General features: G+C 71.0%; 2 protein-coding genes across 2 annotated transcripts; one reads left to right on the forward strand and one right to left on the reverse strand.

The window, feature by feature from the left end:
- Positions 1 to 779: 779 nt before the first annotated feature.
- On the reverse strand, positions 780 to 2,578 carry EIF3K (eukaryotic translation initiation factor 3 subunit K). The gene is made up of 6 exons (XM_086481527.1): positions 2,453 to 2,578; positions 2,086 to 2,160; positions 1,886 to 1,952; positions 1,192 to 1,269; positions 979 to 1,104; positions 780 to 884 (listed from the first exon to the last, which is right to left on the reverse strand). The coding sequence occupies exons 1-6, from the start codon at positions 2,468 to 2,470 to the stop codon at positions 853 to 855; spliced, it is 396 nt and encodes a 131-aa protein (XP_086337653.1). The 5' UTR covers positions 2,471 to 2,578; the 3' UTR covers positions 780 to 852.
- A 2,318-nt stretch (positions 2,579 to 4,896) lies between these two features.
- Positions 4,897 to 17,868, forward strand: MAP4K1 (mitogen-activated protein kinase kinase kinase kinase 1; the record flags this gene model as incomplete). The annotated part of the gene is given in 33 exon segments (XM_086481528.1): positions 4,897 to 4,995; positions 5,601 to 5,658; positions 6,253 to 6,343; positions 6,598 to 6,638; positions 6,641 to 6,661; positions 6,782 to 6,837; positions 6,948 to 6,968; positions 6,970 to 6,996; positions 7,120 to 7,162; positions 7,948 to 8,025; positions 8,118 to 8,244; positions 8,334 to 8,400; positions 8,498 to 8,578; positions 8,707 to 8,823; positions 9,422 to 9,501; positions 9,588 to 9,647; positions 10,620 to 10,664; positions 10,935 to 10,977; positions 11,533 to 11,756; positions 12,179 to 12,230; positions 12,335 to 12,373; positions 12,450 to 12,485; positions 12,487 to 12,535; positions 13,262 to 13,296; positions 13,298 to 13,339; positions 13,661 to 13,721; positions 13,814 to 13,919; positions 14,890 to 14,948; positions 15,034 to 15,195; positions 15,960 to 16,099; positions 16,248 to 16,425; positions 17,322 to 17,390; positions 17,779 to 17,868. Coding segments are annotated over 33 exon segments (2,497 nt in total), but the record flags the coding sequence as incomplete, so codon positions are not given.
- Positions 17,869 to 17,940: the final 72 nt, after the last annotated feature.

Below are 17,940 nucleotides of genomic sequence, written 5' to 3' on the forward strand. Positions count from 1 at the left end.
CCGCTCCCTCCGCGCCGCCCGGCTCTGTGTGCGGCCTCAGCCGCCGCTGCGCATGCGCCGCCCGCCACGCCCCGGAGGGACACGCCCACTCCCCCCCGCGCGCGCGCGCAGCACGCACCCCCGCCCACCCACGGCCATGCCCGTGCGCAACGGCGCCCTCCGCGCCCCGCCCACCCCGCTCAGACACACCCACCACGACGCTGGGCCCCGCCCACCCCGTTCAGACACACCCACCAAGACGCTGGGCCCCGCCCACCCCGCTCAGACACACCCACCGCGCCCCGCCCACAGCCACCTCCCCTGCACCGCGCATGCGCGAGCCCACCGGCCCAGCCTGCATTTCCATAAAGGGGCGGTGAAACTCATTAATATTTATAAAGGTGAGCCCACCCCCTATCAGCCACACCCACAAAGGGCCGACGCCCTCATTAATATTGATGAGCATCCCCCCCCCCCCGTGAACACGGACTCAACCCACCCCCAGTGAAGTTGCCTCGTTAATATTCATCAACTGGGCGTGGTCATGCGGTGAGTGGGCGTTGCTGTGCAATGAAGGGGCGTGGTCTCCCCCAGCAGCAGTGCTTCCCCCCCCCCCCCGGGCTGCCCCATGGAGGGGGGGAACGGGCAGCCCCCCCCTCCCCTCACCCCTGTGTCCCCCCAAAACACCCAAGCTGCAGCCCCGGGGGGGGCGGTGTGACCCCCCATGGACCCCCCCCCCACTCCTAGGCCCCCTCATGCTCCAGGACACCCCCCACACCCCCCAAATGATGACAGCACCCTGGGGGGCTTCTCCTTTACTGGCAGAGCCGTGTTAAAACAGAGGTGGGGGCGGTTAAAACAGGGGTGGGGGGCTCAGAGGGAGGACGCCATGATGCTGGAGACGCCTGTGGGAGAAAGAGCAGAGTGAGGGGGTGTCCCCAGGGTTCGAGGGGGGTCTCCCCGGGTTTGGGGGGGGGGGTCTCAGCCCCCAGCACCCACTGTCGAAGTCGATCTTCTCCACGATGTTCTTGGGCTTGATGCTCTCCTCCTGGTTGCAGATGAAGACCCGCCCGGGCTCCGGCTCCGTCCACCCGTATTTGCTCATCCAAACCTTCAGCTGAGCCTCTGGGAAAGGTGGGGAGGGGGCTTCAGACCCCAGCCCACGCCCCCTGAACCCCTCCCCAAACCCCGCTCTGCTCGCCCCCTCCTTACCCGAGAGGTCCCCCAACATCTCGGCCAGCAGCCAGCGGTCGATGTGCTGGTACGTGATGCCCACCACGTGGCAGATGACTGCGGGAGGAGACCCCCCCACACACACACCCCCCATCAGATGCCAGGACCCCCCCCGCCCCTACACCCCCAAAGCCCCCACACTCCTCTGGGACCCTCCACACCCACCAAACCTCTCCCCGGGACACTCCACATAGGCTGGGACCACCTACACCCCCACAGAACCCCTCAAACCCCTCTCCAGGGCCCTCCACACATCCCTAGGACCCCCTACACCCCCTCAGGACACCCTAAACCCCTCCACACATCCCTAGGACCCCCTACACCTCTCCCTGGGACCCTCCACACAGGCTGGGACTCCCTACACCCCCACAGGACTCCCCCAAACCCTCCCTGGGACCCTCCACACACACCCCTGGGAACCCCTACAACCCCTCAGGACCCTCCAAACCCCTCCCCAGGGCCCTCCACACAGGCTGGGACCCCCTACACCCCCACAGGACTCACCAAACCCCTCCCCAGTAGCCTCCACACATCCCTAGGACCCCCCAAACCCCTCCCTGGAACCCTCCACACACCCTCAGGACCCCTCAGACCCCTCTGTGTGACCCTCCACACACCCCTGGGACCCCCTACCCCCCCCAGATCCCCCCGAAACCCCCCCAGGACCCCTCACATTTCCTCACGGAGTCCTCAAAGCCGGTGATCCCATCCAGCAGCTCCATGTTCTCATCCAGCGCTTGCTGCGGAAGCGGGGAGGGGGGGTGGGGGTGTCATTAACATCGCTGGGGGGGGGGGGGGCAGATAACGATGCTGGGGAGCGCCCTGATCCCCCCCAGGGGTTTGGGGTGCCCCGTCCTTCCCCACAGGACTCACCCAGAAGGACTGGAAGTGGCAGGTCTCCAGCAGCTCCCCCAGGTAGAGGATCTGCCTGATGGGCCTTTCCTCCTGCTGCGGGCGGGGGGCGGTCAAGGGAAATACGGGGGGATAGGACCCCGCCCCCCCCCCCCCCCCCAAGATGTTCCCCCAAACCAGCCCCTCCCCAAAACCCCTCCATTTGGCTCAATGGGGAGATGAGGAGGAGTCCCATGGGGCCAAGGGGCTTTGTTGCCCCCCATCAGAGAGGAGGCAGGGGGGGAGCAAGGCGGGGAGCAAGGCGGGGAGCAAGGCGGGGAGCAAGGCGGGGAGCAAGGCGGGGAGCAAGGGGGTCCCCAAACGCCCCCCCCAGCCGCAGGGGGGATACGTGGGCCTGGTCGATCATGCACTTGCAGAGGGTGAAGTCGGTGTGGGGGAGGTTGGTGAGGGCCTTCAGCAGGATCTGGGCGGTGACGGTGGTCTGGAAGAACGCTGGGTTGAACTGGTACCGTACCTGGGCGGGGGGGGGGGAAGAGAAGAGGGGCGTTGGGGGGCTGTGACACGGCCTGGCCCCCTCCCCACCCCCCTGCTCGCCCCCTTCCCCGGCCCCGCTCACAGCTTCAGCACGGCCAGGTTGGCCTCCAGGTCGTAGGCGTTCTCCTTGGCCTGCGTCTCCACGTACCGCTCCAGCGTCGCCAGGTTCTCGGGGTTGTACCTGTGGGGACCGAGGGGGGGCGGGCAGCACCCCACCGGCAACCCCCGTTACCCGGGAGCGAGCCCCGACGCCCCCAAATCCCCCACCCCGGGGTCCCACGGCGCCCCTCATCACCCCCGAACGGGGGGGGGAGACCGCACCCCACCGGGAACCCCCGTTACCCGGGAGCGAGCCCCGACACCCCCGACACCCCCACCCCGGCGCCCCCCATCACCCCCGACGGGGCGGCCGCACCCCACCGGACCCCCCGTTACCCGGGAGCGAGCCCCGACGCCCCCAAATCCCCCACCCCGGGGTCCCACGGTACCCCCCATCACCCCCGACGGGAAGACCGCACCCCACCGGGAACCCCCGTTACCCGGGAGCGAGCCCCGACGCCCCCAAATCCCCCACCCCGGGGTCCCACGGCACCCCCCCATCACCCCCGACGGGAAGACCGCACCCCACCGGGAACCCCCGTTACCCGGGAGCGAGCCCCGACACCCCCATCCCGGCGCCCCCCATCACCCCCGACGGGGCGGCCGCACCCCACCGGGACCCCCCGTTACCCGGGAGCGAGCCCCGACGCCCCCAAATCCCCCACCCCGGGGTCCCACGGCACCCCCCCATCACCCCCGACGGGAAGACCGCACCCCACCGGGACCCCCCGTTACCCGGGAGCGAGCCCCGACACCCCCACCCCGGCGCCCCCCATCACCCCCGACGGGGCGGCCGCACCCCACCGGGAACCCCCGTTACCCGGGAGCGAGCCCCGACACCCCCACCCCGGCGCCCCCCATCACCCCCGACGGGGCGGCCGCACCCCACCGGGAACCCCCGTTACCCGGGAGCGAGCCCAGACGCCCCCAAAACCCTCACCCCGGGGCCCCCATCACCCCCGCCGCCATTACAGGCCCACGCAGCGCCGCGCCGCCCCGCCCCCCACTCGCCCCCGGGCTCCGGAGCTCCCCCCGGCCCCGGAGCTCCCCCCGCCGCGGTACCGGTCGATGCCCCGCAGCAGCTTGCCCACGTTAGCCCGCATCTGCTCGAACAGCGCCATGACTCGAGGGGCCGCCGGAAGTGGAAGGGAGGCACCGGGCTCCGGCGGACGGGGTAACTTCCGCTTCCGGCGTTGGCGCTCGCCGGGCATGACGGGAATGTGGAGGACTCGACTCAAAGCGGGAGGGGGGGGGGGTGTGGGTGGTGAAAGAGCGGCGCGCAGGCGCAGAAAGAGGAGCCGAGAGCGGGGTGAGGCGGTGTCGGGTTATACCCCCTGGCCCCGCCCACAGAGCCGAGTCACGCCCCACAGCGCTCGGCCACGCCCACAGCGCTCGGCCACGCCCACACAGCTCGACCACGCCCACACAGCTCGGCCACGCCCACACAGCTCGGCCACGCCCACAGCGCTCCTTCCCGCTACAAGCGTGGGGGCTCGGCCTGGTCTGACTGGCCGAACTGGGCCAAACTGGGGCCAAACTGCCCCCACACTGGGGGGATCAGTGCGGGGAGGGGGGGGGGTGTGTCATACGGAGTGAGACTGGGCCAGACTGGGGGGTTCACGCTGGGATGGACTTGGCCATATGGGGGGTGGAGGGGGGTTGGTCACACTGGGACGGACTGGGCCAAACTGGGGCTAAGCTGCACCCACACTGGGGGGATCAGTGCGGGGGGGTTGTGTCACACTGGGTAGGACTGGGCCAAACTGGGAGTAGGGCTCTCACTGGGATGCACTGAGCCCTACTGGGGGTGGAGGGTGGAGTCGCACTGGGACGGACTGGGCCATACTGGGGGGTGGGGGGAGTCACACTGGGGTCAGACTGGAGGGGGGGGGGGGGGCACAGCGGGGAGGCAGATGGGCCCCACCGAGGCCAAACCGGGCCTCCCTGGGGAATACCGGCATCCACCCTGGGGGCACACTGGGGGTCATACTGGGGCCGAACTGGGCCCAAACTGGGGCCACCCCCACCCGGTGCCCCCGCCACCGGGGCGGGGCAGCGCCCGGATGCCTGGGTCTCCCCTGTGGGCCGTGCCTCAGTTTCCCCTTCCGCCGCGGTGCCTTGTGGGGGGGCGGGCGGTGGCGGGGTGCGGGGTGCGGGGGGGGGGAGGGGTGAGGGGTGCGGGGGGGGGCGGGGGCCGCCATGGACCCCCGGCACCTCCACATCTCCGCCCGCGACCCCCGCGAGGATTTCGAGGTCCTGCAGCGCTTGGGCGGCGGCACCTACGGGGAGGTCTATAAGGTGACGCGGGGGGGGGGGCACACACACCCCCCTTCCCCCCAAAAATGGGTCTGGGGGGGAGGTGTGGGGGGGTGGGTGACCCCTGTGACCCCTGTGACTCCCCTACCCCCCCCCAAACCTGCCCTGGGGTACGACCAGTGGGGTCCTCGGGGTGCGGGTTGGGGAGAGTTTGCCCCCCCCTGACCCACAAAGGGACACCCTTGCTCCCCCAGTGCCTCCCAGTGCTCCCAGTTCCCACCCCCAGTGCTCCCAGAACCCCTCCAGTACTCTCAGTACCCTCCCAGTGCTCCAGACCCCCCTGCAGTGCTCCCAGACCCCCTGCAGTGCTCCCAGCACCCCCCCCAGTGCTCCCAGTTCCCCTCCCGAGTGCTCCCAGGCCCTCCCTCAGTGCTCCCAGTCCCCCCTCGCAATGCTCCCAGTCCCCCCCCACCAGTACCCCCAGTTCCCCACCCCGGTTCCTTCCTGCTGGGGACCACCCCCCCGCCACACGGCCTCGCCGCCTGCCACGTGGGGCCTGGGCACATCCGCACTGGGGGGTACTGGGAGGCACTGGGAGGCACTGGGGGGGTACCGGGAGGCCCTGAGGCCCCGTGTCCCCCCCCCAGGCCCGCAGCAAGGCCACCGGCGAGTTGGCCGCCATCAAGGTCGTCAAGATGGAGGCAGGTGAGGGCCCCCCCCCACGTGTCGGGGGGACCCCGAGACCCCTCGAGATCCCCAAATACCCCTTGGGACCCCCCAACCCCCCTGGGGGCCCTTAATACCCCCCCAATACCCCAGATATCCCCCGGGACCCCCCCCCACGAGCCCCTGGGAGCACCTATGACACCCCAATGCCCCCCTGGGACCCCTTGACACCCCCCAAAGCCCCCCAGGAGCCACTGGGACCCCTCGGGAACCCTCGAATACCCCTTGGGACCCCCTGGGATGCCCGAAGACCCCTCCCCAATACCCCTTGGGACTCCCTGGGGTGCTCTGGGACCCTCTGGGATGCCCTGGGACCCCCCCAGAATCCCCCAATACTCCTTGGGACCCCCAAAGCCACCCCTGGGACCCCCCAGTACCCCTTGAGACCCCCCTGAGACACCCCCCCAATATCCCTTGGCACTCCCTGGGATGCTCTGGGACCCTCTGGGATGCTTGGGACCCCCCCCGGACCCCCCAATACCCCTTGGGACCCCATAAACCACCCCTGGGACCCCCCTGGGACCCCCGGGTGCCACCCCCGGCCCCCCCGCGAGCCTGCGTCCCCCTCCCCAGACGACGACCGTGCCACGCTGCAGCAGGAGATCCTGATGGTCCGCTCCTGCCAGCACCCCAACATCATCGCCTACTTCGGCAGCTACAGCTGGTGAGGGTCCCCCAAACCCTCCCAGACCCCTCAGAACACCCCCAGCCCCCCAAATCCCCCCAAAACCACCCAAATCCCCCCCAAACCCCCCCAAATCCCCTCAACCCCCCCAAATCCCTAAAATTCCCCCCCAAACGCCCCCCTGCCCCAACCTCCCCTGTACCCCTGATGCCTCCCAACTCCCCCCCCACCCCGGTACCCCCCCCCCCAAGCACCCCCGTTAACCCCTTCCCCCCCGCGCCCCCCCCGCGCAGGTGCAACAAGCTGTGGATCTGCATGGAGCTCTGCGGGGGGGGGTCCTGCAGGACATCTACCACGGTACGGGAGGGGGAAACTGAGGCACGAGGGAGGGGTGGGGTGGGCGGGCACGAGCCCGGGCCCCCTCCCCCCCAAGCAGCCAGTTGAGACCCCAAATTTTGGGGGTTCCCCCCCGCGCAGTGACAGGACCCCTCTCGGAGCCGCAGATCGCTTACATCTGCAGGGAGACCCTGGAGGTGAGTGCCCCCCCCTGGGGACCCCCCCCCCCACCCAAGGACACCCCCCCCCCGGGGTCTGGGGACCCCCCCCTCACCCCCAGGGCTGACCCCCATCCTCATCCTCGCAGGGGGTCTCCTACCTGCACTCCCCAGGGCAAGATCCACAGGGACATCAAGGTAAGGGGGGGGACACACAAGGGGGGGTGCCACACGTTGGGGGGGGTGTCAAACGTTGGAGGGGGTGTCACAGGTTGGGGGGGGCCTGGGGGGGTCCCCGCTGACCCCCTCCCATCGCTGCAGGGAGCCAATATCCTCATCAACGACAGCGGGGAGGTGAAGTTGGGTGAGTGCTGGGGGGGCGGGGGGGGAATTGGGGGGCTGGGGGGGGCTATGGGGGGCAAGGGGGGGCTATGGGGAAGGAGGGCAGTGGGGGGCAGTGAGGAATTGGGGGGCTAGGGCGGCCGTGGGGAATTGGGGGCTATGGGGGGCAAGGGGGGGCTATGGGGGAATGGGGGAACTGGGGAATTGGGGGGCTATGGGGAATGGGGGGCAGTGGGGGGACTGGGAGAGCAATGGGGAATTGGGGGGCTACAGGGGGCTGAGGGGCAAGGGGGGCCGTGGGGGAATTGGGGTCTATGGGGAATGGGGGGCAATGGGGGCTATGGGGGGCAATGGGGGGCTATGGGCAATTGGGGGGGCTATGGGGGCAATGGGGGGCCATGGGGGACAAGGGGGAATTGGGATCTGTGGGGGCAATGGAGGAAGTGGGGAACTAGGGGGCTCTGGGGAATGGGGGGCAGTGGGGGGACTGGGAGAGCAATGGGAATTGGGGGGCTACAGGGGGCTGGGGGGCAAGGGGGGCGGTGGGGAATTGGGGGGGGGCTATGGGGTCTGGGGGAGGCGAACAGGGAATGAGGGGGCTGGAGGGGCCGCGAGCAATGGGGGGGCTGGGGGGAATTGGGGGGCTGGGGGGGCTATAGGGGCTTGGGGGAGGCACTAGGGAACTGGGGGCTAAAAGGGGGGCCAGGATGGATGGGATGAGGGGGGATCATCCTGGGGGGGGTGTTCTAGGTCCCGGGGGGGGGGGTCTGTGGGACCCCCCCAACCCTCCCTCCCCCCCCCCCCCAGCCGATTTCGGGATCGCAGCCCAGATCAGCGCCACCTTCGCCCGCCGCATGTCCTTCATCGGCACCCCGTACTGGTGAGGGGGGGGGGCCGGGGGGGCCGAGGGGGGGTCTGTGGTGGGGGGGGGGATCCCCACGGATCTCTTCCCCCCCCCCCGCCCCCCAAAGGATGGCCCCCCGAGGTGGCGGCGGTGGAGCTGAAGGGGGGGTACAACGAGCTCTGCGACGTCTGGTCGGTGGGCATCACCGCCGTCGAGCTGGCCGAGCTGCAGCCCCCCATGTTCGACGTGCACCCCCTGCGGTGAGAGACACCACCCCCCCCCCCCCAGCACCCCCAGCAACCCATGGGTGGGGGAGGAGGGGCTCTCATCCCCCCCCCGCCCACCCCAGGGTGCTGTTCCTGATGTCCAAGAGCGGGTACCAGCCCCCCAAGCTGAAGGACAAGGGCAAGTGGTGAGTTGGGGAGGGGGCTGCGGGGGGGGGGGGGGGGCACAACACCAGGGGGGACCCTCCGCCCTCAGGGGGTGTGTGTGCGTGTGTCCCCCCCCCCCCAGGTCCCCCAATTCCACAACTTCGTCAAGGTGACGCTCACCAAGAACCCCAAGAAACGGCCCAGCGCCGCCAAGATGCTCAGCGTGAGCCCCCCCCCCCCGCACCCCAAAACCAGGCTGGGGGGGGGTCCCCGAGACCCCCCTGTGCCATGTGTCATGTGTGTCCCCCCCAAATCTCGTCCCTCTCCCTGTTTCCCCCCCCCCCCGCCCAGCACCAGTTCGTGGCCCAACCGGGGCTGAGCCGGACCCTCACCCTGGAGCTGCTGGAAAAGCTCCGGGACCCCGAGCGGCTCCTGGGGGGCTGCGACCCCGAGGAGGAGGACCCGGAGGTGGGACTGGGAGCACTGGGGGGGCACTGGGAGGGGGGGGGTTAGAAGGATTTGGACTGCTGGGGAGGGACTGGGGGCGCTGGAGTGAGGGCTGCAGGGGATATTGGGGGCCCTGGGAAGGGGGCAGAAGGACTGGGAGCACTGGGGAGGGACTGGGAGGCACTGGGGGGCACTGGGGGGCACTGGGAGGAGGGTAGAAAGACTGGGACTGCTGGAGAGGGACGGAGGGCCCTGGAGTGAGGGATGCAGGGGATATTGGGGGCGCTGGGGGGCACTGGGGAGCACTGGGGAGGGACTGGGGTGGCACTGGGGGCGCTGGAGTGAGGGCTGCAGGGGACATTTGGGGCACTGGGAGGGGGGCAGAAGGACTGGGAGCCTTGGGGAGGGACTGGGGCATGGGACTGGGAGGCACTGGGGGGCACTGGGAGGGGGCAGATGGGGCGGGGACTGGGATATGGGACTGAGGGACGGACGAGGGGTGGTACTGGTGGCACTGGGGTCACTGGAGTGAGGGATGCAGGGGATATTGGGGGGCACTGGGAGGCACTGGGGGGCACTGGGGGGCACTGGGGGGCCCCCGTCACCCCCGGTCCCGCAGCCGCCCCCCCCCGTGCCCCGCCGGATCCACTCCACCCACCGCCCCCCCCCCCGCCGGCCGCTGCGACCCCGGCCCCTACCGTGAGTGTCGCGTGTGTCCCCCCCGTGTCCCCCCCTCGTGTCCCCGTGTCCCCCCGTGCCCCCCCGTGACGCCCCTGTCCCCGCAGTGCACCCCCTCGGTGGGGGCCCCCTGCTGGCAGAAGGAGGGGGACCCCCCAGCGCACCCGGTACGTGGGACCCCCCCCCATGTTGGGGGGCTTGGGGTGGGGGGGCTGGAGGGGTTGGGGGTCCCTGGGGGTCCTGAGGGGGGGGGGGGGGCTGGAGGGGTTGGGGGTCCCTAGGGAGCACTAGGGGTCCGGGGGGGGGGGATGGAGGGGTTGGGGGACGCTGGGGGTCCCGGAGGTCCGGGGGGGGGGGGAACTGGAAGGGTTGGGGTCCCTAGGGAGCACTGGGGGGGGGGGGGGGGGGGGCTGGAAGTGTTGGGGGTCCCTGGGGCTCCTGGGGGTCCTGGGGGGGCTGGAGGGGTTGGGGGTCCCTGGGGGTGGGGGGGTAACACCTGGGGGGGCCCCTGGGGAAGCTGGGGGGCAATGGGGGGATGTGGAGATCCCCTGGGGGGAACCAAGGGGTTTTGGGGGGGTCTCGGTCCTCCTGCGGGGGGGTCCCTGTTTGCAGCCCCCCCCCCCCCGACCCTCTCCCCCAGGTGCCCTCGGCAAAGCCCGGCAGGAGGGGGGGGGGGGTCCGTGAGCAGCGCTCGGTGAGGGGGGGGGACACGGGGATGGGGGGGAGACATAGGGGGGATATGGGGGGGACATGGAGGGCACATAGGTACCGGAGGGGGGGACATGGGGCCTGGGGGGGGACATGGGGACTGGGGAGGGGGGACACGGCGGCTGGGGGGGGGACACGGGGAGATGGGGGGGGACATGGGGGGGACAGGTGATACCGGGGGGAGGACACAGCGACTGGGGGGGACATTGGGGGGACATGCGGATGGGGGGGGGAACACAGGGACATGGGGGGGGACATGGAGGAATGGGGGGACATGGGGGGGGGGGACAGAGGTACCGGGAGAGGGACACACACGGTGACTGGGGGGGACATGGGGACATTGGGGGGATATGGGGGGGACATGGGGGGGGGAGGAGAGGGGGGACACCCAAAGTCCGGGGGGGCCACGGCCTCACCCCCGGCTGCTGCAGGGACGACACGTCCGATGACGATGACGACTACGACGACGTTGACATGTGGGTGACGTCACTCTGCCCCCCCCCCCTGCACCCCCATCCTGTCCCCTCCCAGCAGGGTGGGGGTCCCCCCAATCCCCCCCCCCCTCCTCACTGCCTCCTCTCCCCCCCCCCCCCCCCCCCCAGACCCAGCCACGAGGACCCCCGACAGGTACCGTCCCGAGTCCCCAGCCCCGACCCCCCCCCTCCAAACTGGGGAACCCCCCCAAACTGGGGACCCCCCCCCCCCGTGTCATGTCCCCCCCCCCCGACGCTGCGCTCTGTCCCCAGCGCCACGCTGCCCGGCGACGTGCCCCCCCCGCTGCCCCCCAAGGTGAGCACCACCCCCCCCCAAACACGGGGGGACCCCTCGGGGTGGGGGGGGGCTTCCAGTCCCAACTGGGGCCACCGGTCCCAAACTGGGGGGGGGGGGGAGACACACCAGTCCCAAACTGGGGAACCAGTCCCACACTGGGGACGACACCAGTCCCAAACTGGGAGGGACACGACATGAACCCCGGTCCCTAAACTGGGGAACCAGTCCCAAACTGGGGAACGAGTCCCAAACTGGGAGGGACACACTGGTCCCCAAACTGGGGAACCGGTCCCAAGCTGGGGAGGGTCTCCCAGTCCCAAACTGGGGGGGACACAGCAGTCCCAAACTGGGGAACTAATCCTAAACTGGGGAGGGGGTCTCCCAGTCCCAAACTGGGGAACTAGTCCCAAACTGGGGAGGGGGTCTCCCAGTCCAAACTGGGAGGCGGGGGGGACCCAGTCCCCACTGCACGGTACTGGGGAGGACACCCCCCCCCCACCTCGCAGAACCCCCCCTCCTTGTCCCCCCCCTACCTGACCCACCGTGTTCCCTCCCCCGTGTCCCCCCCCCCAGCCCAAGTTCCGGACGGGCTCGGCCGAGGCCCCCCCCGACGACCCCCGCCCCCGGCCCCGGGGGTCCCTCCTGCAGCAGCCGCCCCCCCCGCTCCTGGTGCGCTGCGCCAGCGGCCCCGCGGGGGGGCTCGGACCCCCGCCCCCCGCCCGGGGGGCGCCCCTGGCCGCCAGCTCGGGTAGGGCGGGGGGGGCTGGGGGGGGGCTGGGGGTCCCCGGGGGGGACACGTGGGGGACAGAGGGAGGACGTGGGGGGGAAAGGGGAGGGGTCTGGGGGTCCCGGGGGGGGGGCAATAAGGGGGAGGTGGGGGGTGCGGGCTGGGGAGATCTGGGGGTCCCGAGGGGGGGGGGACGTGGGGACAGAAGGGGGACGTGGAGGGGAAAGGGGAGGGGTCTGGGGGTCCCGGGGGGGGGGGGGCGCAGGCTGGGGGGGAGTGTCTGGGGGTCCCGGGGGGGGGCAATAAGGGGGAGGTGGGGGGGTGCAGGCTGAGGGGGATCTGGGGGTCCCGGGGTGGTGGGGGCGGACACGGAGGAGCACAGAGGGGACACTGGGGACATCCTGTGCCCCCCCCCCCCCGACGCCCCTGTGCCCCCCCCCCCCCCCCCCCCCCCCCCCCCAGACCCCCACGCTCTGGTCGGGGCCCCTGCAGCGAGGACCACCCCCCCCTGCTGCCCCCCAAGACGGAGAAGATCAGGAGAGCGGTGAGTCCCCCCCCCCCCCATCGCCCCATGTGTCCCCCCCCCCTTGTCACCCCGCTGCCCCCCGACCCCCCCGTGACCCCTCTGTGTGTGTGTCCCCCCCCCAGGTCCCTGCGGACAACGGGGGGGCCGCCCCGAGGCCACACGTGAGTGTTGGGGTGGTGGGGGGGTGTACCCCAATCTCTGCCCCCCCCTCACCCCCCCCGCCCCCCCCCCCCCCAGGAGGGGTCCCTCTTCCGGAAGGTGTTCGAGGGGTGTCCCCCTGCGGGTGACGGCCACCACCACCTGGACCCCCCCCGGCACCCAAGGTGGGCTTGGGGGGGCTTGGGGGGGCACTGGGGGGACATCGCGGGGGGGGCGTCAGGGACATGGAGGGGCGCTGGGGGACGGGGGGGGGGGGGGCACGGGGACAGCGGGGGGGTCCGTTAAAGACACTAGAGGGCACTGGGGACACTGGGGGGGGGGGGCTCTGGGGACATCGGGGGGGCACTGGGGACATTGGGGGGCACTGGGGACACTGGGCGGGGGAACTGTGGATGTTGGGGGGGCACTGGGACACTGGGGGGGCACTGGGACGTTGGGGGGGCACTGGGGACACTGAGTGGGGGAACTGGGGACGTTGGGGGGGGCACTGGGACACTGGGGGGCACTGGGGACAGTGGGTGGGGGAATTGGGGACGTTGGGGGACACTGGGGGGCACTGGGGACACTGGGGGGGGCTCTGGGGACATGAGGGGGGCACTGGGGACATTGGGGGGCACTGGGGACACTGAGTGGGGGAACTGGGGACGTTGGGGGGGCACTGGGACACTGGGGGGCTCTGGGGACAGTGGGTGAGGGAATTGGGGACGTTGGGGGGCAGTGGGGACATTGGGGGGCTCTGGGGACACTGGGGGGGCACTGGGGACATTGGGGGGGCTCTGGGGACACTGCGGTGCCTCGGGGGACTTGGGGGCACATTGGGGTGGGGGGAGGACAGGGTGGGACACACACACACGTGCCCCCCATGTGTGTCGTGTCCCCCCCCCCAAAAGACCCCCACCTCATCCTGGGCGCGGAGGAGGGGATCTCTCACCCTGAACCAGAGCGAGCCCGAGGCCACGCTGGAGCTGGTGGGGCTGGGGGTCCTGGGGGGGCCCGGGGGGGTCTGGGGGGGGCCCGAGGGGGGGTCCTGGGGCACTCAGTGGGGCCTGGAGTTATCTAGGGGGTCCTGGGGGGGGGGGGGGGGCGCTGGGGGGTCCTGGGGGCTTCCCGGGGGGCCCTGGAGGGTATCTGGGGAGTCCTGGGGGGCCCTGGGGGTTCCTGGAGGGGGTCTGGGTGGTCCTGAGGGGGGGGGGGTTGTGTCCTGGAGGGATGTCTGAGGGTCTTGGGGAGGGATTTGGGGGTCCTGAGCGGGGGACCTGGGGGTCCCGGACCCCTGACCCCCCCCCCAGCTCTACCACAGCCGCACCTCCTGGCTCTACTGCTTCGGCAACGTCCTCATGTCGGTGTCGGGTGAGTGGGGGGATTTGGGGGGGGGGCTGGGGGACCCCCCGGAGCCCTCGCTGACTCCCCCCGTGTCACCATGTGCCCCCCCCACCCCCCAGGGAAGACCCCCCAGCTCTACTCCCACAACCTGCTGGGGCTCTACGAGCAGAGCAAGAGGGAGCAGCGCCCGGGGGTCCACATCTCCCCCCACCGCCTCCTGCCCAGGTATGGGGGACCCCAGACTCCCCAGACCCCCCCAGTCCTGCTGCCCAGGTACGGGGGACCCCAGACCCCCCCCCCCATCCTGCTGCCCAGGTACAGGGGACCCCAGACCCCCCCCCCAATCCTGCTGCCCAGGTATGGGGGACCCCAGACCCCCCAGACCCCCCCCCCACCTCTTGCTGCCCAGGTATGGGGGACCCCAGACTCCCCAGACCCCCCCAGTCCTGCTGCCCAGGTATGAGGGACCCCAGACCCCCCAGACCCCCAGACCCCCCACACTCTTGCTGCCCAGGTACGGGGGACCCCAGACTCTCCCAGACCCCCCCAGTCCCTGCTGCCCAGGTACGGGGGACCCCAGACCCCCCCCCCCCATCCTGCTGCCCAGGTATGGGGGACCCCAGACTCCCCAGACCCCCCCCCCATCCTGCTGCCCAGGTACGGGGGACCCCAGACCCCCCCCCCCCATCCTGCTGCCCAGGTATGGGGGACCCCAGACTCCCCAGACCCCCCCCCATCCTGCTGCCCAGGTACGGGGGACCCCAGACCCCCCAGACTCCCCCAATCCTGCTGCCCAGGTATGGGGGACCCCAGACCCCCTCCCACTCCTGCTGCCCAGGTATGGGGGACCCCAGACTCCCCAGACCTCAGACCCCCCAGACCTCCCCAGTTCTGCTGCCAGGTACGGGGGACCCCAGACCCCCCAGACCCCCCAGACCCCCCAGACCCCTGACCCCCCAGACCCCCCAGACCCCCCAGACCCCCCAGACCCCAGACTCCCCAGACCCCCCCAATCCTCCTGCCCAGGTACGGGGTACACTGATTCCGCCCCCCCCCCCCCCCCAGACCTCGGGACCCCCCAGCTCTGTCCTGAGCCTGGGGGACACGCGAGGGGACAGGGTGGGGGGTGGGGGGACACCCCCCGGGGTCCAGCCGCACCCCAGGGGACCCCACCTTGTCCCCCCGCCCCCCCCAGGAAGAACGTCACCTCCACCAAGATCCCCGACACCAAGGGCTGCCGGACCTGCTGCGTGGGTGCGTGGGGGGCCGGGGGGGGGGCACACGCGGCTCGGGGGGGGGCTCGGGGGGGGGTCTGACGGGGTCCCCCCGGTGTCCCCAGCCAGGAACGGGCAGACGGGGTGTCACTACCTGTGCGGGGCGCTGGACGCCGCCGTGGTGCTGCTGCAGTGGTACCAGCCCCACTGGCCCTGGGGTCCTCTGTCCCCACGTCCCCACGTCCACATGTCCCCATCGTGGTTCTCCACGGCCCCGTGGCCCCATGGTGGGTCCCTGTGGTGGGTCCCCATGTCCACGTGGTGGCTCCCCATGTCCCCCAGTCCCAGATCCCCACGTCCCCAGGGTGGGTCCCCGTGCCCCCGTGGTGGGTCCCCACGTCCCCGTGGTGGGTCCCCAATGGTCCCCATGTCCCCGTGGTGGTTCCTCGTGTCCCCACATCCCCAGGGTGGTTCCCCACGTCCCCGTGTCCCCAGGGTGGTTCTCCATGTCCCCAGGGTGGTTCCCTGTGTCCCCACATCCCCATGTCCACATGGTGGGTCCCCATGTCCCCATAGTGGGTCCCCAATGTTCCCTGTGTCCCCGTGGTGGTTCCCCATGTCCCCGTGTCCCCATGGTGGTTCCACGTGTCCCCACGTCTCTGTGGTTGTTCCCCGTGTCCCTGTGGTGGGTCCCCAACGTTTCCCTTGTCCCCGTGGTGGTTCCTCGTGTCCCCACGTCCCCATGTCCCCATGTCCCCGTGTCCCCATGGTGGTTCCATGTGTCCCCACGTCTCTGTGGTTGTTCCCTGCGTCCCTGTGGTGGGTCCCCAATGTTCCCCGTGTCCCCGTGGTGGTTCCCCATGTCCCCACATCCCCATGATGGTTCCCCATGTCTCCGTGGTGGGTCCCCAATGTTTCCCATGTCCCCGTGGTGATTCCCCATGTCCCTGTGTCCCCAGGGTGGTTCCCTGTGTCCCCACATCCCCATGTCCACTTGGTGGGGTCCCCATGTCCCCGTGGTGGGTCCCCAATGCTCCCCATGTCCCCGTAGTGGTTCTCCATGTCCCTGTGGTGGTTCCCTGTGTCCCCATGTCCCCGGGGTGGTTCTCCATGTCCCCATGGTGGGTCCCCATGTCCTCGTGGTGGGTCCCCAATGCTCCCCGTGTCCCCGTGGTGGTTCTCCATGTCCCTGTAGTGGTTCCCCATGTCCCCATGTCGGGTCCCCATGTCCCCGTGGTGGATCTCCAACGTTCCCCGTGTCCCCGTGGTGGTTCCCCGTGTCCCCACGTCCCCGTGTCCCCACATCCCGGTGTCCCCACGTCCCCGTGTCCCCACGCAGCACTTTGACTTCCCGCTGCCGTCGCCGCTGCGGGTGTTCGAGCTGCTGGTGACCCCCGGGGAGGAGCTCCCCAGCGTCTGCATCGGGGTCAGCGCGGGACCCTCGCCCGCCCGCCCCGTCCTCTTCCACACCATCAACCTCAACTCCCTCACCTCCTGGTTCGCCCACGCCGACGCCGGTGAGCGGGGTGGGGGGTCCCGGGGGGCTCGGGGGAGCACCTGGGCTGCTGGGGCTGCTCTGCTTTGGCTGGGCAGCCTGGGGGAGCTGGGGGTCCTGGGAGACTTGGGGGTCCTGGGGGAGCTGGGGGTCCTGGGGGAGCTGGGGCTCCTGGGAGATTTGGGGGTCCTGGGGGAGCTGGGGGTCCTGGGGGAGCTGGGGGTCCTGGGAGATTTGGGGGTCCTGGAGGAGCTGGGGGTCCTGGTGCTCCATCTGCAGGTCCTGGGGGAGTTGGGGGTCCCTGGGCAGTTGGGGGTCCTGGGGCAGTTGGGGCTCCTGGGAGATTTGGGGGTCCTGGGGGAGCTGGGGGTCCTGGGGAAGCTGGGGGTCCTGGTGCTCCATCTGCAGGTCCTGGGGGAGTTGGGGGTCCCTGGGCAGTTGGGGGTCCTGGGGCAGTTGGGGTCCTGGGGGATTTGGGGGTCCTGGGGGATTTGGGGGTCCTGTTGCTCCATCTGGGGGTTCTGGGGGTGGGGGGTCTCAGAGGGATTCGGGGGGTATTTAGGGCTCCTGGTGCTTCATCTGGGGGTCCCAGAGGGATTTGGGTGTCCCAAGGAGGTTTGGGGTCCCTGTGCTTAGTTTGGGGGACCCCTGGGGAGTTGGGGCTTTTGGGGTCTTGGGACATTTGGGGATTCCAGAGGGATTTGGGGGTCCCTGGAGGATTTGGGGCTCCTAGTGGGAGGGGGGTCCCAGGGGGTTTGGGGGGGGAGGGGGCCCTCCCCTCCCCATTTGAGGGGACCTAGACGGGAGCTGGGGGCTCCTGCGCCAGCCGGGGGGTCCCTGGGGGGGGTGGGGGTCCCGTATGCCCCCCAGGAGGGATTTGGGGGGGTCTCTCACTGCTCCCCCCCCCCCCGCCCCCAGAGCCCTCCGGCCCCGGCCCCGTGCAGGTGACGCAGCTGGACAGCGAGACCGTCCTGGTCCTGCTGGACCGTGAGTCCGTCCGTCCGTCTGTCCATCTGTCTGTCTGTCCATCCATCCGTCCGTCCGTCCGTCCGTCGTCCGTTCACCCACCCACCCACCTGTCCGTCTGTCCAGCCCCGTGTCCCTCTGTCCGCCCGCCCGTCCCCCCACCTGCCATCCCCTCGTGTCTGTCCGTCTGTCCATCCATCCATCCGTCCGTCTGTCCGTCCTTCTGTCTGTCCGTCCACCCACCTGTCCCTCCAGCCATCCGTCTGTTTGTCCATCCAGCCCTGTGTCCGTGTGTCCCCCCCACCTACCATCCCCCCCCCCCCCGCGTCCGTCCGTCCATCCGGGGGTCCCGGGGGGGCTCTGACCCATCTGTCTGTCCGTCTGTCCGTCCGTCCGTCCCCCCCCCCAGGGAGCGTGAAGCTGGTGACGCTGCAGGGAGCCCCCGCCCGGGGGGTGGCGACCCCCGACGTCCCCTTCGACGTGGCCGTGGAGGCCGTGGGTGGGTGGGGGGGGCCAGGGGGGGGACTGGGGGTGTTGGGGGGCAAATGGGGGGGAAATCGGGGGGGAAAGA

This window comes from Leptosomus discolor, unplaced genomic scaffold (assembly GCF_034619465.1).
Source record: "Leptosomus discolor isolate bLepDis1 unplaced genomic scaffold, bLepDis1.hap2 HAP2_SCAFFOLD_248, whole genome shotgun sequence".
Taxonomy (NCBI): Eukaryota; Metazoa; Chordata; class Aves; order Leptosomiformes; family Leptosomidae; genus Leptosomus; species Leptosomus discolor.

What these genes read in the sequence shown, in the direction of transcription:
- EIF3K (XM_086481527.1), bottom strand. An exon ending in GCCACTTCCAGTCCTTCTGG is followed by an intron (nt 1,953 to 2,085) that starts GTGAGTCCTGTG and finishes CCGCTTCCGCAG; the next exon opens with CAAGCGCTGGATGAGAACAT. An exon ending in GATGTTGGGGGACCTCTCGG is followed by an intron (nt 1,105 to 1,191) that starts GTAAGGAGGGGG and finishes CACCTTTCCCAG; the next exon opens with AGGCTCAGCTGAAGGTTTGG.